At 42.5% G+C, this 25,420-nt stretch overlaps 1 protein-coding gene across 1 annotated transcript in view; it reads right to left on the bottom strand.

Annotated features, from left to right (window-relative positions):
- Positions 1-25,420, bottom strand: part of ITGB5 (integrin subunit beta 5) — a 658,371-nt gene that overhangs the window by 513,275 nt on the left and 119,676 nt on the right. The window contains exon 2 of the mRNA XM_086957094.1: positions 19,040-19,125. Coding sequence (XP_086813220.1) covers positions 19,040-19,125 — 86 coding nt within the window. The remainder of the gene's footprint in view (positions 1-19,039; positions 19,126-25,420) is intronic.

The following is a 25,420-nucleotide window of genomic DNA, read 5'->3' as shown; positions in this document are numbered from 1 at the left end:
CCGTTGGAGGATTTCCATTGTATCATTTACACGGATGGTTCGGCGCAGGTTGCGCATGGCTCTAAACACGCCTACGTTTCCGCTTGCGCCATTGTGGTCGGTGCCATGGTGAACGATGAGTTCAAGTCCAGTGTTGTGCACACGCAAACGCTAGGGGACTGCACCGCACAGTTGGCAGAGCTTCGTGCTCTTATGCTTGCATTGGAGTACGCTGATCCTTGTGTGACGACTTTAATCGTAAGTGATTCTTACTACTGTGTCCAGTCTTACAATGAGAACTTGTTCTTTTGGATTCAGAATGATTTTCGTGATTCCAAGGGTAGCACAATAAAACATAAAATGATCTGGGTCCGAGTGGCGGAACTTAAAGAGAAACTGCCACTCGTGTTTGTGATTCATACTCTCGGCCACCAGCGCGTGGGAGTCCACGCTGTTGGCAACTCGCTTGCTGATGAAGCAGCGAAGTCAGCGGTATCAAAATACTTGGTTGCAGCGGTCACGAGGTCCAAAAGCAAAATAGATGATGACATCTTGGCGGCTGTTGCTGCCACGGCGAAGGGAGGTAAATATCCTGCGGGGTTCCCTTCGAAGTACACATACCACTTAAGTCCCGATAAGGTTCCTTATGTGAAAATTCCTGAAGTTGGAGAGCGTTTAGTTCCCAACTCGGATCGCAGAGCTTCTCTGATTACAGCGGCTCATGAAGGTGTGGCGTCTGCGCATGCGGGCGTCTCAGCCACTGTATCTCAGCTACAACAGAGGTTCTGGTGGCGGGGACTGTACAAACAGACGCGCGATTATGTCCTTATGTGTGACATTTGTCAGCAGATTAAGCCTTCTACTGCTGCGCGTCCGCCTCAGACACAGTTGTGCATCTCTAATAAACCGCTTGGTTGCGTTTATTTGGATCACTGCGGTCCTTTTTCTTCTGATACTGCTTATAAATACATCTTAGTAGCAGTTGACTCATGCACACGCTTTGTATGGGTATGGCCGCATCGAAGCGCTAAATCGCGAACTGTCATTAAGGTTTTGCGTGTCTTTGTGGGAATCTTTGCTTGTGGTACTTTCCATTCGGACCAGGGTCCGGCTTTCGCCTCTAAGGCGTATAAGGATGCTATGGTTTCGTTGGGAGTACAGGTGAAGTTTTCAAGCCCCTACAGGCCTGAGGGCAATTCTGTAGTAGAAAGAATGAACCGCGACTTAAAGCAATCTTTGACAGCCCGTGTTATAGGCACTGGTAGAAACTGGCTGACCCACCTCTATGGCGTGCAGCGTGCGCTTAATAATCTCCCTAGAAGGTCTCTGGGTGGGCGGACCCCATACGAAATGCTCTTTGGTATCAAGATGTACGTCCCTGACCTTGATGGTGCAGACTGCCAGGCCCAGGCCGCGGCCTTTGACGTAGATGAACATTGCAATGTTTTACAGGATCTACAAAAGACCAGAGACAGTCTTGCAAAGGAACACTTGCCCTCCACATCGGATGATGCGTTGCAGATCCCGGTAGTTGGCTGGCTACCCCAAGTTGGAGAACTGGTTCGAGAGAAGATCGATAACAAGAAAGAGTTTGGTCCCTCATATCGACCGCCGGTTCGAGTCCTTGGAGTGAAGGGCACAAGAACAGTCATTTTACCACCACTTCCAGGTCGTAAAGAAAACAGATTTATTTCTATTGGCAATGTCAAGACACACAGGGTGGCCGATTCTTCATAGCATGACACCGGCTGCATCCTGTCCTTCCATGGTGAGGAACTCTGTGCTGGCTATTACATCTGGTACAGATCAGGAGGTGTCCCTCGAGATGCCTGCTTTATCCAGTCCTTTATTAAATACTATTCCTCTTGCTAACATTGATGAGCTGACCTATGCAGATCCTGCTGATTTATCCATGTCCGATTTACAAGCTCGTTTGGCTAACCAATCCAGATTCTCTTTTGACTCTGATTCGGAACTTTCAAAGAAACCATCGACTATTGCAAAATATGCCACGTTGTTTAAAAAACATTTTCTAATTCCACCTTGGACATATGTTTGGCTGATACTATTTTCATTTTATCTTTTTATGTCAATTGGTTTTGTGTTTTATTTTTTCCGCTTCATCGATGGCCATTATGTGATAGAAAGAACAGGAATTCGGTACCTTAATGGAACATTGGCCCCTCTGTCCTCCTCACATTCAGTACACAGACTAAAGAGAGACTTACATTCAGTACAGATTACTGCTTGGCCAGTCCTTGATGGGATTGTGTGGGATGCGGTTAGGTTTCAGATACATGGCCCCACAGAAGTTATTAATGTTCCTAATGTGCTTAGAGTAAACATGGGAGATGTGATTAAGCAAAATGTCCGTTCTGATGACTGGGATCTTCAGGCTGTAGAAGCATTGTTCTCTGATTTGAAATATTATGCGGCCTTTGATGCTGAGGATTTGTACTTAGATTCTGTCAATTATGGTGATTTGTTTTGTTATCAACATTATGGGAATCATTTCTTACACAAGACAAGTTCCAGGAGGGTTCCTGTGAATTACACTCAGTGGGAACATTGCCCTACTCCCTTACAGGGGAGTTCAAGTACATTTCTGGGAAAATACTCTTATTTTACAGATTTTAATCAATCAAATCCTGAATCGTTTTATTTTAAAGTGAACCAGAAATTCATACCCAAAGTTAGACTTACAGATACAAAATTGCTGTATTCAAAGTCCTTTTTAGATAGGTTATCTGTGGATGGCTATGAGTTATGGAAGGATGCTATTGACCTTAAATCGGTTTGGGGTACCAAAGATTGGCAGGTACAAGGCACTGAGGCTTTGCATCGTGCATGTCTCATCCCGAATCACATGTTGTTTTTAAATTCTACTGTTTCTCAAACAACGTGTTTTGGATTGGCTACATCTAAAAAATTAAATACCCCTACTATCCCTGACTTAGAAGAATATTCGGGTTGGAGTAATTTCACTACAATATCCATCAATGGGATACAAGCACTTTTGCAGAATTCCTCCTTTAATATTTCCCATTTTGATCCGGAGGGGTGGCTTTTGTGGCAAAAAAGCACTGATGCTTGCCAACGTAGATTTTTGGGTTTGTCTGAAGGTTTTACACACATCAGGCCAGATCCCCGGTTTGAAACAGATCACACTGTTACTACTTATTCAGTAGGCAAATTGTGTCAGACATGGTTACAACATTCCACTTTGGCTGCAGTTAAACTGCATCTGTCCCAGTTGAATGAAGATATAGATCTAAATGATTTTATAAAAGGCCCAGTTAGGGGTAGATCTAAACGCTTTCTTTATGCTATATACAATGAGATTTGGAAATTTTCACAAGTTGAGGCAGCAAAACGCCTGAGAGCTATTGATCAAGCAAATTTGGAAAAAGTGCTTGCAGTGGTCGATAACAGTATTAACATGCTTTCTTCCAGAATTTACACATTGGATAATATTGTTTCTTCTGTTGTTGACATTGTACATGATGAAGTGTCCACGTTATACCATGGACAAAATCAATTGCGTTCTGTAATGCAGTTTGCATGGACGCTACAGACTCTTAAGGCTGGTCGAGTTCCCTGGACCTCATTGAACGTTTCATCCCTCTTTGCTCCTTTTAATCTTACTGAGAAACAACGCATGCTTTCAATGCGTGATGCTTCATTTTCTATGCTACATATTGAAAAGCTAGAGTCCTTGCCTTTCTCTGTTGCTGAAACCACTACTGCCACATGGCTTATTCATGGATTAATTACATTACCATTCCCTTTATATAAATTTACTAACTGTATGCGTTATATTGCTATAGGACGATATGAACCGCTAGGCGATGCATTCCTACATGAGGCATGGTCATTACCATACACATACAGATGTCTGAAAGATGGACAAGAAGTGAATCTTAATGGTGAGGAATGCACACAGTCACCTGACCATTCATTAATATGTAGACACATTCAGTTACACGGGTCTTGTAATCAGGACCGCCCAAATTTAGCTTGTGTTTTAAAAGGCACACCGGTTCCAGCAGTAGTTCCCACATTTACATTATTAGCTAATGGTAGTTATTTGCTTTTAAACAACGAATTATGTTGTGGTTTATTAATTGGTGTGGCTTATATAGTTACTGTATCAGAGCGTGTAGTGTGCTGCAAGAACGTTCTATACCCACCCACGCATGGCTCTTCAGATGTATCCATCTGGCCACGAATCCCAACCTTGGAAGCGAAATTCAATGGTTTAAGCAGAATAAGGGCCCTTTTGTCTCAAAAACAAGTGACCCTGAGTTCGGCCCGGGAAACTTATGTCCTTCACATAGCCAACACCCGCACAGAGGTGCAGGCGCTCTTAAACACTGATTTGCCATTTCATTTCTGCGAGCTGGTACACCAGATTTTTAATGCTTCTTCAACGACTGGCCTTGCACATTTTTTTAAACTGGTAAGCAGTGGCCTCGTGACTACGTTTGAAAAAGTTTTTGGTATCATTCCCACGTTTTTCCACACTATTTTTTCGAGTTTGTTTGGTGGAATACCTGTTTTGCTGGCTGTGGCCGCGGGCTTTCTGTTGGTGTTTTTCTTCATAAAACATGGATGCCCATCCTGCGCAAGACGCCATTCAACGCCTCCTGACCCTGTGTCGTAATCGGATGCTCAATTACTATGGAACATTGCCGCTTGCAGCATTAAGCACGGCCTATAGATTGTCATTTCGGTTCACCGACTTCACGTGTGTCCAACCTGTGTTTCATTGCCTGAGCTGCGAGTTCGATTGGGCCATTGATTTGTGCCTATGCTTGAGGACTGCTCCTGACGTCGATTTTGATCAGCTAATGCGTCCCGTGGTGGCTCACGAGCTGATCTGTTCTGGCGAGAGAGTTATGGCCTTGGCAGCGATAAATGGAGTTCTGGGCCAATGGGAGATCTCTGCCGCGGCGGATGCCTTTCTGACACACAGCGATCTGGTGAACCCACCGAGTTGTCCTCTGACGTTACAGGAGGATCCGATGCTGGAGGAGCACGTATGTTCTTTCCCATTGCTAAATTGGATTGCTGAACTATTTTCGGATGATGGCAGTGATTTCATGCTGGAGGCTGTGGCAACTTTCTTTGCATATACTTTCCAATCGTGAGATGCCTGGGAGGAATGCTTTGTTGTGAAATATGACTTTCCCCTCGCTGGATTGGAGGGATGGACTATGTTCAGCTGATGGAGAGTACAATCATGTGATGTCGCTGGGGATAACGTCAATGTGGCACATGACTTTGGAAATCGGATACGTGCCCTGTTTTTTCTCTTACAAACATTTGAATTGATGAAACCTGGTCCTACGTTTCATATTTTTGAGACCTGGTGGATGACTTTTGGTTCAAAAGTTTTGTTTTTTATTTTTAGATTTGAGGCCACTGTAGGCATTCATACATATTCATTCATACATGATTTTAGCTTATTTTAGCTCAAGATCATTGAACTTTGCTTTCAATTGTTGTGTCTGATTTAGTATTGCCTTTTCCCTTATGTTTGACGGTGCTCGGACCAATGGGGGGGTGTCATATGGATACTTCATTACATATATGGCGTTAAGTTAGCATGAGTGTATTACATGTTTAAACAGCCGGTTTGCCTTCGGCTTCAGTTTTGCACACGACACATACTTGTTGTTGTAGCTTTCACCCTAGAAGCGGTGAGGTGGTTTATTTGAGAATAATATGTTATTTCTATGCTATCAGCTTTGCCTGGTACACTTGGTACAACTGTCTGCACGCTGAGAGCTGCACACTCCAAGATTAACCTAACACAAGGTTGCTGAGAGGCCTGATCCTCGCACCACATTAGACATAACACAAATAATGTTGATGCCAACATTTTGGGCTCTACGCGGGTTTAAGATAGAGTTACACGGAATGAACATAGACACTTGGTGCTGCGCATGGAGAGAGCTGGTAGCTGTTGATGTGAACTGCTCCTACTGACATTGAGAGGTATGGGGCCGCCCTGCTAAAGCCCGAATGAGACCTTCTTAGATATAAAATAATATACTAGATAGGGTGCGCGAAATATAGGTGATATCGATTCTATAGGTTTTGCATTATAACATGCTAGCACCTTTTGCTTACTATGGATTAGTGACTATGCTGCTAACTCTGATTTTTATAATCTGCATTTTGGTATTATACAAGATACTGCGTTTGAGAACTTTGCATTGAATAATAAATATTTCAAACTTGCATTTGTGTTCTTTGACTCCCAGTTTTGGTTTGAAATGATTATATAATGAAAGAGTGTTCATGTGTTCCACGATTCCTGAGGTATTCTAAAGATCATGTTCTGGTTTGTCTAAGACATGGTTCATTCCATAATGATCCATGAGACACTGTAGCTAGCTAGGTAAGGAGATTTCTGACACTGAGATGAGTTTTGGATCATTCTAACTCACTGAGGTTCTAGATCTCTATGCACAGTTCTGTGGGAGAACGGAAACCCTGCTACAGGAGCATAGATGAAGTAGCTAAGGTAACATTGCTAGGACCCTTAAACTTCAAAAGACTGGAACAGCTGCCCCAATGCACAAGTGCCGCTGCATTAGATAAAAGACCCTGTAACAAATGAGAGCCTGTTTAGATATGCCAAATCTAATTCCAGTGGAAACAACAAACTATGAGTAATCTGCTCCATTATGACGCTACTGTAGCCTTTACCAAGACTAATGTGGCTGATCAGAGGTAAAGCCCCTTGTCATTTCATCCCTGGGCAGCAAATGAGGAGGCAGGTGAGGTGGTGGAGAAACTGTAGGCTCTGAGGGTGGGGGTAGGTCTCTGCCGGCACCTGGTGGTGAAAACGCAGGTTACACAAGCAGCTAAGCAAATCTCACTATTCAGAGGTGCCTTTTAGTTAGATAGTTGACCCTTCCCCCTGGTTGTTTCCTTTGAAGCAAGGGAACCCACTTGCTGAGATTTTTCAGCCCTCTTAGATTGGACTCATGGACTAGAATCTATCGAGCCATGAGTTCTAGGGGTCCTCATAACACTACTGGCCCTGAGCCTACACAAAATTGAACACCTCTATGCGCTGAGCACAGAGTTGAGTAGCAAGCTAGGATAATTTGTGAGGTAGCATATGGTAACGCTGACCTAGAGGCTGGACAAAATAGCCTACACTGCTCTGCCAACATGACTGATGACTGGGGGACTCAGCATCTCAGTGGAACCCATGCTACCAGAATCCGACACCAAGGCAGTTGTGGAGACAGTGAACATCCCTACTTTGGAAGGTTGATCGCAGAGAGAAGGGATTTCTCCCTGAGCCCTTGAGGAGGAAGCCCATCCATATCCAGAGCCATCAATGGAGTGAGAAATTAGGAAGGCTACAAAAGTGAAAACTCAAGTATCAAGGAACTACTTTAAAAGGGATAGTAAAAAAAGCTGGGGTTGAAAAAACAAGAGACTAAGCAAAATGGGCTCCAGCTACTACATCAACACGCAAGGATAATAATCACAGCCCATCGGAAACTTTACTCTAAAGGCCATCTGGGAGAGTAAGAAAGAGTAATAAGCATACAAAATGGAGATTCTGTGATACATGAAGAAAATCCAGGGTGTGAATGTTGTGGGAGATGGCGTACACATTCTTGTAGAGAATCTAGATGAACAAGCGGAAGACTGTGAATATCTTCAAGTTTGTAGACAGTGACTAGAACAACAACACATCCATTTACAAGTGATTTGGAAAGGCCTGGACAATCGCTCTAGTTGAAAAACTAGTTGCACACAGAGTGAACAATGTGAGATCAACCGAGGGTATCAGCAAATATCTGGCCAACCTCTTGGTCAACATACATGACAGAGGGTGTGATCACCTGATCACGATGAAGAGATCACAGTGGGTGGCTTCCTGAAGGAAACCAAAGCATATTGGGTCTAAGTTTAGAAAAAGTTACAGACCCCTCTCAGTTGAGTGGGCACCCTTGCCTCATCTCCCAAGAACATTGGTGCACAGTGGCCCAAACGACAGAAGCAGCCACCCAGATGTGGTATCAGTCACAGCAAGTAAAGAAGGGGTAGTCAGCTACCTTTGGAAGGTAGGCAGCTACACAGATAAAGACGTGCACTTGCTGAGACTGGCAAACAAGCTGCGGTTAGACAACTAATTGGGGCCAGTATGGGGGTCTTTCAGGTGTATTGGTAAAGCCAGGGGAAGGCAGTCGCTGGGCTGAGACAAGAGATTGATTAGAAGGTAGTCAAAGGGGGAATACCAAATGCAAATATTTGTCAGCAGGAACATTGCAAACTGGTTTTGACAGGGCTGCCAAAGTGAGATCTGCAGATTGCTAGGGATTTTCTTTTGAACCCTGCTGTTTATATTGGTTCTTGATTTCAATCATAGGTATGTTGAGGACATGGGGAAGGCAGGAGGTAAAAGCAGGAGGGGTGGGGCTATACAAAGCACAATATCCCACCCTTATATGGGTCAACACATGCACAGACTGTTCATATCCAGTCAGTTATACATCTGATACAATCGAACACCATGCATGACACAGTAACACCAAGATGTACCACATACAGTGTTCAAGGGCTTAATAATCCAAACAAGCGGTTAAGCATACAATAGGATCTGGTAAGCCCGAGGGGGATATCTGCTTCATTGATATCCTCCTACACATGAATAAAAAGGCATCCATCAAGACAACATGGATAACAGAACTCTTGAAGTCTGACACTGCCTTTACTGAATTTTCAGTTAAGAAAGGAGGACAGGAGTGTTGGATAATGTTAAACAAGATGTTGGCAGGTCACCCAGTGCCTTTAGCTGTATGTCTGGCACCATAGTCGCCCATTGACACCATCAAACTGCAGACTAAGAAGTGTAAAATAATAAAAGCAAGGATGTAGGCCTTCTGCTGTTTGCACCCAGGATCTGGAGCAACATCCCCATGTCCACGTCCATCAGAACTACCCCAATGGTGCTTCAAATTAGGGGAGAGTTGAAGATGCACCTCTTTAAAGGACACTACATTGCAATACATTAACAGCCCACATACTAGCTATCATATCACTTATTGACTGCATGTTTGGCTTTGACTCTGTACAGTGTTTCACTGCCTTTTGGCTAGGTTTGTGCAATAGAAATACTAAATTCATAGAGTAGACTAATCCCAGGTCTTGGACATATGCCCGAGCTGATTATCTATTTATAGACAAACTTCTTTGGACACGCTAGACATAGTTGGCCAGAGCCTGCAAACACGGTCTTACTATGGTCCATTAACAGTGGCACTATCCGGGCACACATTGGGGAATCTAGCCCTTGGGAAACATGGGAGTTAAATGAGATGACTCTGTGACCATCAATGCAATCAGACATCGGATCACAGAATATATATGAATGTATACATCTCAGAACAATACAGCAGAGGTGAGCAAGGGACACCAGTGGGACACCCTGGAGGCAGTAATTCATTCACGTTCATCCATTCAAGAGGCCACTTACCTCAAAGCAATAAGGATTGCACTCTTATCTAAATTTACATTCGAGCATCAGGACTAGTAGACAAGACCTAAAATTAACCCATCAGAAAGTACATCCTGAGGACAGATACGTTCAACTGAAAAGGACAATTCCAATCATGCATTGGCAGGGCCTGGCACACATGTTTATGAGGGAGGTAACAGAGCTGACAGATTCTTAGACACAAGGTTAAGGGCAAGCCAAGTATGAAACTATACAGCAGAGTTTCAAGACAAGAGTTGAGCAGCAGAAGATGGCAAACTCTGGGCCTCATAAAGTTTCTATCAAGGCCCTATACACGGTGGACCTTTCTAGCCCACAGGGCATGTAAGGACTTAGGCATCAAGTTAGATCCTAATAGTAGTGAACCATTTATGGCAATGGAACAAGAGGAGCAAAGTAGCAGAATTTCAGAAGAATTCCTAGAGGTATTCACTAAGAAATTAAGTCACCTAAGAAAAATTTCGACACAAGATAATATTAAAGGAGAATTCTGTACCAGTGGTGCATAAGGTCCGATCTATTCCAAATTTAATGCATTAACCATTAAAAATGGAATTAAATAAGTTAATAAGTCAAGGGGTTATAGAACCTATTGTAAGCTCACTCGGGTTAGCTTCCATTGTGGTTGCCCAGAAGTCAGGAGGTGGAGGGATATGCTTATGCGTGTACCTGAGGGATTTGAGCAACATCATTTGGGTCGACAGGTTTATCCCGGCAAAAATAAATGATATGATCAGTATGCTAGGGAATGCTCGTTTCTTCAGTGCTATTTATTTATTTATTTATTTATAAAGCCCCTGAATCACCCCCGAAGTAGTATCTCCGCGATGTGGGGAACATAGACGGTGCAGACCAGAAGATCAGGACTCAGAAGAGCTCTGTTTTAAGAAGTTTTCAAAAAAGACGATATTCTGAACATTTTCGAAGATGAATCAGGAGTTGATTCCAGTAATGAGGGGCTAAATAGAAGAAGTATTTGCCACCTGTACGTGCTTTCCTAAAACGGGGAGTCACAAGCAGGGATTTTTCTCCTGATCGAAGGGATCTATTTGGCTCGTATGGAATGTTTTTCAGTTAAATAACTGGGTTTTCTGCCTTTCAAAGTTTAGTGTACAATGAAACATATCTTTAATTTGGCTCTCTTGCGTATCGGTAGCCAACCGAGTTGTCGCAAGGTGGGGGGGGCTGTTCTAGCTGGTAGGTTCCTAACAAGACGGGTAGCAGTATTTTGCACCACCTGGAGTTTTAGTGAAGAGTCGCAAGCAGCAGTCAGGAGGGCATTACAATAGTCCAGATAGTTCCTCACTAGTGCCTGAAGGAACATTTTTTTACACGGAGAGAGGAAGGAGAGAAAAAACTCTGAACAAAAGGCTCAACATATGGAAACAGGAACCAGCGGTGGCCACCTCCTGATCTTTCATGGTAAATTTCTGGTCTAGACAGACACCCAATTTCTAAACTGTCTTTGGGGCAGGGGCAATGCCCAACCCAGGGGGCCACCATTCTGGAGACCAGAGTCACAGGGCATTTCCAAAGAGCATAATCTCTGTTTTCCCAGCATTCAGCTGGAGAAAGTTCTCCGTCATCCAAGAACGATTCTCATACCTTCTGAGAAACGAGACTGGGAGTTCAGGGTATTTCTGTCAAAGGAAAGTAGGAGCGGAGTATCATCTGCATATGAGATCAGGATAAAGCCGAATTCTCAGAGTATTTTAGCAAGGGGGCCACATAAATGTTAAATAGAGTAGGGCTAAGACAGGATCTCTGTGGCCCGCCCTTGTAAAGCTCCATTGTTCGAGAGCGAAAGGATCCAAGATTAATAGTATGTGTACGTTGGGATAAGAAGTTCGAGAACCATGGCCGCGCTTGTCCCCAGATTCCCAATCTCTATAAGTTCCTGAAGCAAAATGAGATTGGATACAGTATCAAAGGCGGCCGATAAATCTAACTGCACCAGCAGAATTGCCTGACCATTATCGAGGAAGTGTCTTATATTGTCTGTAACATTAATCAGTGCTGATTCTGTGCTGTGCCTTGGTCTTAAGCCAGATTGTGCGGGATCAAGGCATCCCATGAACTCAATATGTTCCGAGAGTAAATTGTTGATGTGTTTTTCCAGAAGTTTACTCATAAGAGGCAGAAGGGAAATAGAGCAGTAGTTGGATAAATCCGCCACAGGGGTATTCGCCTTTTTCCGAAACTGGATTATATGAGCAGCTTTCCTCTCTGGTGGATGTTGGCCTGCCCTCATGGAGAGATTGAGTATAGGACAGATGGAGGGAACCAGTTGTATATGCAGCAGGGAGGAAATTCTGTCTGGAATTAAATCCATGGGTGACACAGATCTGGCTGCTTTCAACATTGCCTCAACAGTGTCTACTGTAAGCAGAGTAAAACTATCCAGAAAATGGACAATATACGAAGTAGGTAGATTGAAACTAAATTGATTTGTGTTCAAAATGATTGTCGATCTCATCGCAAAGGTCTTGCGACGAAGGGATTTCATTGGAGCAAGCCCTCTGATTAGCAATAGATTTAAGTATTCAATATAAATCTTTAGTAGAATTTCCTGCCAGATTAAGCTGTAAGGCAATAAAAGCTCTACGGGCCTTTTTTTAATTCTTATGATAAAGAGCTAAGGAAGCCTTATAGATTTCCTTATCATTCTGGTCGTGAGAATGACGCCAGCATTTCTCTAGGTTTTTGCAAAGAGTTTTCTCCTTACGAACTTCCTTAGAGTACCATGCTGCATGTGGGCGTCGCGCATTATTAAGTTGCTGTTCCAGAGCGGCCAACCTACCTATAGCCGATTTTATTGCTTTGTGACAGTCATTTAAGCAGTTATTGATATTCCTCGACTCCCAATTCATATACGCCAAAAAATCATTCCCAAAGGTGCCTAGGGTAATTTTACGCCACTATCTCCTATAACTATAGGAGACATTAGAGAGGGTAAACTTCACCTTGGCCTCTAGAATTTGAAAGCCAATCAGGGAGTGATCTGACCATACCAGAGGGTGGGGAGCCTCAATATCAATGTGGGGAGAGATAGAAAGGAAAAGACCTATTGTGCGTCCTGCCGAATGGGTTGGACCCTTGTTAATCTTATCCAGTCCTAAAGCAGCCAGATCAGCAAAGAACAGAGAGGCGTCCACATTGGAGGCCATTTTACTATGTATATTAAAATCTCCTAGTAAAATAAAGTGTTTGGTGGAACCTCTCTTCGGCATATCACGAAATTGAATTGCATCCAAAATCGAAATCTCTATCTTCATTCATCACACCTTTTTTTGCTTTTAAGCTACGCAGAAAACTGTTCAGTCCGGCATTACTGGCTGCTGTATTTCAGAGGGTGATGCACCAATTATTGAAGAACAGAAATAATGTGCTTGACTTTCAGGATAATTGTTTGACCTATGGTGATTTGGTACACATTCACAATATTACACTGAATAATGTCCTCACTACTCTTAAAAATGCTGGCCTAAACATCAAACTTGACAAATGCAAGTTTTGTGTGGAGTCTGTAAATTACTTGGGTCATCACATTTCCAAAAATGGTATAAAACATAACCTTGACCTAGTGGTGGCAGACAAAGAGGCACCTCCAACTATGTCCAAGGACAAACCTAAATCCTTCTCGGGTCTGGTGAAATACGAGTCCAAATTTGAGAAGAATTTTACAAATCACACTGTAGCTTTGAGACACCTATTAAAAAAGGGATTCACTTTGATTGTGATGTAGCCCTCGTAGGTATCAAATAAGTCATAGTGGAAGCACCGTCATTAGGAAATTTCTACCCCTCACGTAGAACTTTACTACAGGGGTGTAACACAGGCCCCCGCATCCCCCGCGGTGCGGGGGGGCCCCAAGCTCCAGGAGGCCCCCTCGGCACTTCCTTCTGGCCGGAGAGCTCCTGATTGAGCTCGGAGGGGGCCCCTCTAAGTTCCGTTCAGGGAGGCCCCCTCAGTTTTCGTTATGCCAGTGCTTTACTATACACTGATGATAGTAGATGGGAAGGAGAAAATTGTGGCATTCATTTTAAGAATGCTAAAGGATGCTGATGCTAATTATTCCATGATCGAAAGGGAAGCATTAGCCTGTTATTGGGCTATTACTCATTTAACATTCTTTCTGTGGGTTCCACCTTTTACATTAAAGACAGACCATAAACCTCTATGTACATTTTCACAACCAAAGGGAGAGAACGCTATTGGGAAAACTTGAATTGTACATAAACAAGGACATGGTTATGAGAGGTGGGAAAATTGTGCCTTCTAAAGACCTCTGGGAGAGATTTGCAGACTTGGCACACGAAGGACATTTGGGGCAAAGCATCGCCAAATCCAAAGTCAGAGCTACGTACTGGTTCCCTGGTAAGGACAGTCTGGTGGAAAATAAGGTCAAGGGGTGTCTCACATGCTTGATCAGTGATAAAAATAAACATCTTAAGGAAAGCATCTTTGTCCCTGGTAAGTGTGCCATCTAAGCCGTGGGAAAAACCGGGGTTAAACATAATGGGCCCTCTCAACAGTTCCATGTGGTCAGGCAAGTTCATTATAGTTTTAGTGGATTACTACTTGCATTTGATTGTGGTAGAGTAGTCAATTGCACTATTACTCAAGACATGAAGGATTTTTGTATCTGATATTTTCATGACAGAAGGAATACCTAGTTCTATCATAACAGATAATGGTGTCCAGTTCACTTCGAATAAAATGAATGATTTTTAAAAGAATTTTTCCATTGTACATCTTAAAACCACCTTGTATTGTCCTAAAGCTAATGGGCTGTTGGAAAGGGCTGCATGTTAAAAGAATGCACTCAATCAGCACACATCTATTGAGTAACTGCATATCTTGCTGTAAAGAAGCTGCTGTGAGGTAGCATACTGCCCCCAATTCTGTTATGGAAATTCTACCTTTTTAAATACTTAAAGTTCGACTTCCATGAGCTAAATTGATTCCCACTTGGATTAGAGATGGGGAAACTAGATGGGTTCATCAAGACAGTGTGAGTGAGTGTATCAAGAGTCATCAAAATGGCTACAAAAGGAGATATGACAATAAACACAGAGTTGAAAATGGAAAGTGAGAGATTGGGTTGTGGTCAGAGCCCAAGACTCATAGAAAAGTAGGGCCAGTTCGTTTTCTAAACCACTGAGGGTAACGAAAGTCAGTACTAATGTGGTGTCGCTAGAGGATGGAAGACTGCGAAGTATAGACAGAATTTCCAAGCTCTACCACAGTGAGAAATCCTGGTGCTGAGATGCCTTTATCAACTTCTCAGGAGCAGGCTGAGTCAGCCCGCAGGTCTCGTCAACATCACGCTCCTGAGTGGCACAAAGATTTCGTTTTTCAGTAATCATTTATAGGAAGGAGATGTGTTGTGATTATACTTTCCAATGTATGTGATGTCACATAGTTGGGCACTTGTATCTGTGCTGTCATTAATTAACTATATTCTGAGCTGCGTTATAGTATATATGTTTTGTAATACAACTTGGTCCATGCTCTTATTCCCATGTCCCCCAGTGGACTTAGAACATTTCACTGCCATTATTCATTCCATTTGGCAGTCATGGTAGTTACTGTGACTCTGAGGCTGTGGCGACTAAAAGCAAATAAATCTTCAGCTTGTTTACATGTGCTGCTTCGTCTTATTTGCAACAAGCACATGTTTGGGTACCGTGTCACTGCTCAATTTGAAGTGCCTGAGGCAGAGATGAGCTAATAGCCAAGAAGACGTGCTGATAGGAAGCTTAAAGATGTTGAAAACCCAGTTGGGTTTTCAGAAGCCTTCTACAAAACCTTTGATGTACAAGTGCACGTTTTTAATGTGTTTGGTAATGCATCCTATATCAGAAGCATCAATTCTTAGTAGCCAAGTACAAAATAGATTCAACATCATGCACTTCACATCGACCAATATCATTGCTGAACATCATTGTAGAAATCTTTATGAAGGTTTCAGCAACCAAGCTAGATATGGTTATGCTCTTTTTACGACATGCAGATCAGGGCGACTTCATCCATGGATGCAATACCAGTGAAATAACACAAAAGCCATAGCCAGGAAGATAGGTTGAGATAAGTTCTTTCTCTGCATCCAAGGAGAGAAGGGCCCTATCTGCGCGAACTGGAAGATATTTATTTTATTTATTTATTTTCGAGATTTTTATTGCGCATACGAATACCCTAGGGTGTCTCGGCGCATGAAGAGCTAATAGAGATCAGTCATCAATTTAGTGGTTAAACAGCCACGTTTTTAAGAGCCTGCGGAAACTCATCAGGTTAGGGGCAGTTTTAATCGCCAGTGGCAACAGATTCCAAAGTTTCGGAGTAGCCACCAGAAAGCGCCTATCTCCCCAGGTGGCAGTTCTCGTGCGCGGTACTGAAAGGAGACAGGTATTAGCAGATCTAAGTTGCCTCTTGGGGGTATACAGCTGAAAGGCTTCTGTGAGAAACCTGGGTCCGACGCCATGCACTGCCTTATAGGCAATACAGAGGGCCTTAAATTTAATTCGGCTCTCTACTCTCAGCCAGTGAAGGTGACGAATGGCGGGAGTAGTAGGCTGGCGGCGGGGGATATCAAGAAGAATCCTTGCAGCCGCATTCTGAATAGACTGCAGCTTCGTTAAGACGCGCTTCTGAGTGTTTAAGAAGAGGGCGTTCCCGTAGTCTATTTTTGAGAATACTAAAGTGGAGACCAAAGTCTTCCCAGCTGAAATAGGGAGGTAAGGCAGTAACTTCTTGATTTTTTTTAAGATAAAGAATGCTGATGACACAACCTTGTTGACATGAAGGCCAAATGATAGTTTGATAATGGATGATATTCTGCTGGTGCTGGATGCTGCCTAACTATAAGCCTCCCTGGACTAGAATCAAAATGAATAGCCTAGTCTCAAGACAAATTAACATCAGACAAGGAACTCGCTGCTCCCTGTCCCCTTTACGGTATTGCTCTTGCAAAAGATTAACGACAATCCCTTAATCTGAAGCATTAGACTGAGGATTGATACCTTCAAGTTTACAGGCTTCACAAAGGGTATATTTGTGTCTCTAAAGGAACAACAATCGCTGAAATAGTTGCTGCTTGAGTTGGAGCTATTACAGGTAATAGAGGGTCTCTATATAAATCTTACTACATTTGAAGGACTGGCACTAGCCATGGGGACCTGGTTAATGAACGTGCATCAAGCCAATAGGCCTTTAAGTGGTCAACAGTGTACACAATATTGGCATATCAGGCTGACACCTACTTTATGTATCTGTGCAGCTGAAAAGTTAATGGCCTTGTTGAGATGTGAATGTTGTTGTTAAGGTGTGAATCATTCCATGGCAGATTTACACACTCTCATGGGTGAGATGGCTTGCAGCCTTTAAGAGGATGTTCTAATCCAAAATGTTGTTTCAAGCTCTGCCCTTCAAGTGTCATGATGTAACCTGCCTCAAGGAGGTTTGCAATCATTTTATTTAGGTTGGTAACAACCTAGATTAAGGTGGAAGGAATGAACCAACATAAACAGGGAGGATTGAGGGTTCCTTACCTTCTCCGTTACCAAAAGGCCTCTCAGCTTCGTTACATGACTGGATGGTTAATGGAGAGACAGATGGCCTATGGTGCTTCATAAACATAAATGTGGCTAAGTTTGGAGGTCCCTTGGGTATCAAATGCATAAAAGGTTGGAAATTATACCTCTTGCTATTCACCAGACCCATGCTGGAGGCGTGGCATGCTTGACCTTTGATACCTGCCTGATTTCCCTCCCGCGCCCATTTACTCAACTGTTTGTCAGCACTGACTTCACACCACGCTAAAGTAAGTATTCATGGCATTCCGAGAGTGACAAGAGATTTCTTTTTAGGCATTGCAATCTCTTTAATGAAAGAATAATCACACCCTTCAATGCAGGAAAACACGAGTATGGAAGTCTGGAATCGTAACGCTAACATATCCTTCAAATTAGACACTGAGCTCTACAACCAGAGGGAACGCAGGAAGCTACGGAGGATCTCACACCATGTGAGCGATCAATGCAGTAAATCTCCTCAACTATAAATTTTTAGCCAAAATATACAAGATCTTTACCTCACACTAGTTGGAAGCTAATCTCCCCTACCAACTACAATGGGAAAAATAGCTTAACATCACCTTAGATTCCAAAGCTGTTTGGGCAAATCTTTCAGGGGGCTAATAATTATGTAAGACAAGCTGAAGGGAAGAGGCAATAAACAAACTATATGATGGTGGCACTAAACACCAGTTATGCTATACACGTGGAACCCAACAAAATCCGACAAATGCTGGAGAAACTATGGGGGAACTGTCACTATTTTACATATCCTATTGAACTGGCCGAAGCTGGAAACATTCTAAGCAGAGTTCTTCATCAATACTGCTCAGGAAATTGGGAAGGAGGTTGAATGGTCTTGTAAAATGATACATTTGGGAGGCCATCTCAATATGTTTAACCACTCTAATCAGTGAGGGGCAACCTATCTTTTGCTAACAGTGAAACAGGTAATCCTATCCCTGTGGGGGAAAGGCTAAACAGACTGGTCGATACAGAGAGTATACACATTTTTGAACCATGAAAACCTAGCCAACAGCTTATCATGCAGGGAACAAAAGTCCAATAAATTGTGGGATTAGGTGCTTGTCTACATCAATCAAGATTACAGAGGCCTAACATGCATAAAGAGACTTGGGTATTGGCTAGGGACAGATAGATCATTGAGAAGAGAGTTAAGTGAATCTAGAAAATAATGGAAATATTGAGTTTGAATAGCGGTGGTCTGGCAGGAGGCCTATGGGTGGTTCTTCTTTAAGGTGGTGTGGAAGGGCGAGGGTTAGGCTTTGGGGACTGTTAGGTTGGTAGGCCCGCCTTGTGCAATAGGAATGATGGCAAAAGGTTCACTGAAAAACTATTGAAACTAATGTTCAAATCCACAGAAAGAAATAATTTGCCATGGTTCCAAAATAACTACAAATCTTTAACCTCAACACTAATGCTTTGATTGCTATGAGGTCGGCTGCTTGTTCACAAGAAGCAAAGATCCTTAAGGATGCAGTGTAAAAGTATATAAACATCATCATAATTCTCAAGAAGTATTTATACCCCCAAAATAGCTACAGATACAGACAGAAGCTTAACAGAAAATATTTTGCTTGAGTTCTGTTTTCTAATGACCTAAGTACAGATTTATAGTTAAACGGACGGTTCTCCATACATCAAGGTAGCGGAGGACATTTCATCTATCATCCATCAAATTGAGAGATGACCACCGGCCCGAGAGTCATTTCTCTACACTGAAAGTAACCACCATTATGACGGTTCTTTTCAAAGAGCAAAAGCTTTGGTGAACAGCCACTGTCATGTTTGATGGTCATTCACCAAACATTTTGGGAGAAGTCAGATGGGGCCCCACTGTAAGAAAACGTAAGAGCCGCCTGTCTCTAAATGAGGCAGGCAGACCGAAGGTTTGTTAGGCAGGGTACTCAGTCGCATTTGGAACTATAATGCTTACCTCCTTTGCACACCAGGCACATTGGGGATGAATGAAGAGGCAGTCTTCACAGGAAGTGGCACTGCCACTAGTACAAATATTGACACCTGCAACAAAAACCACAGGTAAGGGTTAATTCAATGAAGAAACAACTAACCATGAAGGCTTGTGTATTATAATTATGAGAGTATCACTGACAAATAATGCTTACAAATCTGCCACAGAACATTACAGATTTTACGCTGGCTGCTGGCCTACATGCAGACACATCATTTCTTTAACAAAACTACTGCACATTTCACTTCAGGTGATCCATAGATTGTTTTATGTAGATATATTCCAAGATGTAGAATTGAATTTGGAAATTAAGTTTTGTCACAGCACATCATACAATTTGCATGTACTGGCACACAATCAATTTATACTAGATACAATAAAATGAAAACGTAAACATGCAGTAATATGTGTTGCAATAAAAAGATTTACAGTTAAAAGTGAACAGGAAAAGAAATACGACGAAGCAATATAGTAAGTGTGATCACTAATGTAAAATGATTGTGTGCCATTACTTGCAAATCCTAAAGAGTTCGCCCATTTTTCATAATAAGTCAAATAACACAACAAAATGCAAAGAATGCTCTAAATATTCATCTCAGTAGTTCAGTTAGTCCGTGAGTAACTGAACAATATAAAGTGGAGAGTAGTAGAATTACTTTCCAATAAAAAAAATAGTTTAGTGTGATTGAAACCCTGTTAAAGGATCCCATATATGAAATTTTAAACATCCATTGCAATGACAGAGAAAATTTCAGTTAATTCTCCCATCTGACGTCTAGCTTCTTATCTTCAAGACGCATTTTGTATTTATCATTGTAACGAGGTGGGGGCGCCTACCTCGCGTGACTGGTGGAACCCTCACCCTGCTGACCATCCACCGACTCCTTCTTTTCAGTCAGGACGATGGGACGAAGGACGACGCGATCCGGACGACGACAACAGTGGCTCCTTTAACTGGGCGTTCTCGGCAGATGAGGAGACCACTCCCACGACGGACGTCAGAGCGACTGGATTGGTGAAAAGCCGGGAAGTGATGTTCGTTGGGTGTGCGAGCACCGCGGAGGAGGAGAGACAGGCGGAAGCAAGCGGAACGGAGGACGGAGGCGAAACCGAAGAGAACGTGGAGAGAGCCAGCCCGGAGGAACATCTCGGAGGAGACGGAGAGACGGAAGCCGGAGGGAAGCCAGGAGGCCAACGACCCTGCGGACCGCCGTGCCACGCTCCAGAGGGAGGAGTGTGGCTGTCACAGGTACGGCGGCGTTGGGCAGCTTGGTTGGGGAGGCGAAGCGAAAGCGTGTGAATAGTGCAAATAGACCCTGTTCGTTCCTACCCTGTGTTGTTCTACCGTCCCATCCGCTCTACCATTCCCTTCCCTGTTCCTACCTTACTTTCCCCACCTCACTTGCACACCAAGCACTGTAATTATACGGAGGCACGAAAACACTGGGTTTCCCTCACTTACCCCGGACCCCCTGGTGCAACCCCATTGCGGACTGAACACTAACGGCTCCCTTTCTGTTGGTTTCTTGCATGCACCCGAGCCTGAGGCAGCGGAGAGAACACCTTATACAGGAGACACCTGAGAGACCAACCGTTCGACACCCAATTAAAGGAAAGAGAAGACCACCGCCACGGACCCCAGCAGGTTCGCCCGAGAGAGACTGACACTTAGAAACAGAAAGACGTTGATGTCTAAACCTGCTAGAGCCATAAAAATAAAACCGTCTTTAACCCCGCTACTTGGTGTCACGGTCGTCCCTACTCCCACGCCCACAATCATGTAGAATTTCCATTGTGTTTTTCTTCTGTTTGCATGTACATATCAACTTTCAAAACACCTTCATGTATCTATTGGATCAGGTGGAAATTATTTGTAAGTGATCAAGTGGAACTTCTACCATCATTAATACTTCAAGATACAAATGATTAAAAAAATAGTTGCATACATCCACCATTCCACCTACTATCAGTTACCTTTGAAACACTGTACTGAAACAAAGTAGTAACAAACAATAACATGGACATATGTTTTTCTCCTTGTGTTCCACTTTATCTCAGAACAACAACATTAACTTTAAGTACCACACTTAGCTGCAGCACACTAAATATTCAGTTGTTTTGCTTTGGTTTCACTGAACAAGGGGCAAGATGCTTGCCCAAATGATAAGCACCCATCCTTCAATAAACAAGCCTTTAGAAAATATATATTTTTAGGAGAGAGCACTAATAGCATGACAAAGGCGCATCTGGTTGGTTCACCAATCGAATGACCTTCCTGGTCCATTATGAACCTACTTTTGACGCTACACAATTGCTTAATGACAGAGCCCTTTACTACAAAATAGCACAACAGGTGAAGGTGCTATGACATAGCATTGTGCCCGAATTCCAAATGCTAGGCTGAAAACTAATCTCGGCCACAGCTCTTTGTAGGGCATCTTCCGTGGTAGAGAAATCTTTTATGGGCCTTCGCTATATTTTCATTATAAGTGCTCTTCCGTTTTGCATTCCTCTTGAATATTTTAAACATTAAAAGATCTATGACTGTGTCAGAACGCAGAACCTGCCCACCACAAATGTCATTATGTGCACCCATCAACTTATGCTTTTTCTTGTGTTTCTCTTTTTCTGAAATGAAATATAACGGAGCTAGTGGCTGGAACTCTGATTTGTGCCTATAAGTAACTGTATCTCAGCCCACAATCCTTTTAATGATTGTTTTGCCCGTGTATGGATCAGTGTCTGCAAAATTCCCACATCAAATATAGATTTCCATTGAAATTGTTCGCTTTCAGATCCACCTGGTCCTACCCACGAAAAGCTAGGTTGACAGAAGAAAGTTGCTATTGTTGCATTTCTCATAAGTTTAAGGATATTGAAAAAATGTCACACTAACGCAAACAATACTGTAAGTATTCCAGGGAAAATACATGGATCCTTGGTTGCTATGAGTACTTGTATGCATAACATTTGCACATGTGGTGTATCCTACCGATGAAAATGTATGTGTGCTCAAATTTAAAGCAAAAGTGCTCTCGTAATTATAACTTTTTTTTTCTCAACAGGGAACATATGTTCTTTGTGAAACAGGAGCTTCCAAAACACCCCTATGAAAAAGGGGTGTAGCCTGCCTACTCCCAGACTAGGAAATTATTTAACCGTGAGCGCGACACTAATAAAGTTGAAAGCCTTTCCAGGAAGGGGAACCCAGTTAAACCTTTGGTGAATAACACGGTGTTCACAAACTCTTACAGGTAGACTCACTCAGGTACGTCCCCAAATCAACCCTACAAGGAAATGTGAATGCAGAAACACCACAATAATTGTCATGTTCCCTTATTTGCAACTGCACTTAGCATATATGGCATTTTGCTCATTCTTACTTCGTAAACGAGTGGTGGGAAATTCCACACACAAAATGAAAATGTAAGTGACTTCAAATGTGCGAAATCATTTGGGAATCTGTCCCACTCTTCTGGGTTGTACCTCGAAGGCGTCTCAGCACCACACTTTAGAAAAATCATAACCTAAAATGAATACTGTAAAGATGAGTCCAAGAAATATTAAGATTGTAGACTTTATTGTAGAGTTGGTACAGGTACCTCCAGCTCATCCACAGCCTGCTTCACAGCTCCAGTGTATCTCTCCAAAGATAACATTCCAAACTGCTAGGCAACTCATTTACATTCTACATGAGTCATCTCTACACACCTCCCCCCTTACATATCACAAAAGCAAAACATAAGTGAAACCATAAAACAGAGAACATTCAGTGAAAAAACTATTTAAACACATGGAGAAAAGCACTTAGAAACATTACCTAAACTCCAAGTAGACCCATCACCCAAAATCACGACACATTTCCTCACTTCTCTCACTTGAACTGGTTTAGAAAATTTGCTGTCGCCTTTGGCAACAAAACCTCCACGTTTTACTACCACCCAATCCCCTAGTTTTATGTTAGGAGATTTGACTCTTTTTACATGATCGTATTGTTTGGCAGCCATGGTTTGTTTATTGGCAACTTGTTCACCAATCACATCACGATTCACCCAAATACATTCCCTGTCTTTTAACCACCCAGGCATCTCTTTCAAACCGGGTTCCCTTCCTTTAAGAGAAATAAAAGGTGACACCCCAGTCAAGGAATGCGGTGTTACCCTATAAGACCACATTAGTTTTTTCAGCTCTTCAGACCATGATAAACCATTGCACAAAGAAAGTTGAATATTGTCCAAGATCAAGCGATTAATCCTCTCAACTAAGCCATTGGCTTGTGGCCTGAACAGGGCAACTCTTTCATGCTTAATACCTTTTCCACAAAGGTAGTCCTCCATTTTCCTAGAAATCAATTGAGGACCATTGTCCGACACCAATACTTTAGGAAACCCTTCATTTAAAAAAAACTTTGTCAAGAAACCTAATTACTTTCTCAGATGTAATACTCTCAGATGTTTCAACCACAAACCACTTGGAGTGATAATCCACCAAAACCATTAGGAATCTGCAATATGTCCCTAACTTGGAAATAGGACCCACGAAATCCAAACCCAACCTTTCCCAAGGACGCTCAGGAAACTTCACAGAAGAAAGAGGAGGTTGACGTAAAACTTTGGTCTTGTCGCTAGCTGCACAAGCATAACAATCTTTGACAACTGCTTCAACCTCATTATCTAAACCAGGCCACCAGAATGACTGCCGTACACGCCGCTTAGTCATATTTCTTCCCAAGTGACCTTCGTGTGCCATAGTGACAATCTTAGATCTAAGACTCTCCGGTACTACTAATTTATCTCTCCTCCACAATTTTCCTTCTCTTACACTCAACTCTTCCGAACATTGATGAAACCTTTAAACCGTGAATCATTACACAATTCTGTATCCCAACCATTAGAAATGGAAAACATAACTTTTTTCAATACTTCATCTTCCAACATTGCAGCATCCCATTGCTCCAACCCAAAAGCTTGTTCTTCCGTATAACTCACATCCTCAACATCAACTTCAAACTCAATATCACTCACTACAACAGGTATTCTCGACAAGCAATCCGCTATTATATTCTTCAAACCCTTCACATACTCTACCTCAAAATTATACTCTAACACTGATAAAATCCATCTAGATATCCTTGGAGTAACACTTCCTTCCAATCCTTTTCCACCCTTAAACAAATGAACCAAAGGCTTGTGATCAGTGCGAAGTCTAAATGGTAAACCCCACACAAAGTACTTGAAGTGTTTAATGCCCCAACAACACCCCAAGGCCTCCTTTTCAATTACTGAATATGATCTCTCAGCACCTTGTAAACTTCTTAATGCAAATCCAATAATTCTTTCTTCTCCATTACATACTTGCGTTAAAACAGCACCAATACCTATGGCGCTCGCATCAGTGGTGATAAAGGTTTTAGACGTAACATCAAAGTGTCCAGGGCTGGGTGCAGACAATATTCCATCTTTAACGTCTTGGAATGCTTTTCCACAATCATCATTCCACATAAACTCAACACCACTTTTCATCAACAATCGCAATGGCTCCACAATATTAGTAAAATTTATCACAAACTTGGAGCAATACTCCGCTAAACCAAGAAAACTCCTCAGCTGATCTTTAGTACTAGGAATAGGAGCATCTCTAATGGCAGAGAGAATACTTTTCTTTGGTCCGATTCCTTCTTTGGAAATTTCATGACCTAGGTAATTAACTACATCCTTCCTTAATTGACATTTCTCTTTCTGAATAGTTAACCCATGTTCTCTCATTCTACACAAGACATTTTCCATCACTTGATCATGATGATCAAAATCTCTACCAACAATTAACACATCGTCTTGGAAGCAGAGCACATCATTAATACCATGAAGAACTTTTCCCATAACCCTTTGGAACACCGCTGAGGCAGAAGCTAATCCAAATGGCATCCTGCGATAGCGAAAAGCACCCAGCGGTGTTACAAATGATGTTAAGTGTCTAGACTCCACATCAAGATAGATCTGGTGATATGCTGATGACATATCAATCACACTGAAGATACGCCCTCCACCCATTGCTGTTAACATCTCTGAAATGTTCGGTAGGGGTTGGCGATCAACCCAAATGTTCTTGTTAAGAACGCGAAGATCAATACATTAACAAATCTTCTTTCCCCCATCCTTAGGAGCGACGACAATGGGTGCGAGCCACTCAGAAGCCTCAATAGGCTCAATTATGCCTAATTTCAGTAACCTGTCAAGTTCAACTCGTAAAGGACCTTTCATCAGGTGGGGAACAGATCTAACTTTGTCAACTACCGGAGTAGCACTACTCTTGAGAATAATCTTATGAGAACATTTTTTCAACATT

Source organism: Lissotriton vulgaris, chromosome 2_1, assembly GCF_964263255.1.
Source record: "Lissotriton vulgaris chromosome 2_1, aLisVul1.2, whole genome shotgun sequence".
Taxonomy (NCBI): Eukaryota; Metazoa; Chordata; class Amphibia; order Caudata; family Salamandridae; genus Lissotriton; species Lissotriton vulgaris.
Note: the sequence above shows the minus strand (reverse complement) of the source record. Positions and strands in the feature narration are given on the sequence as shown.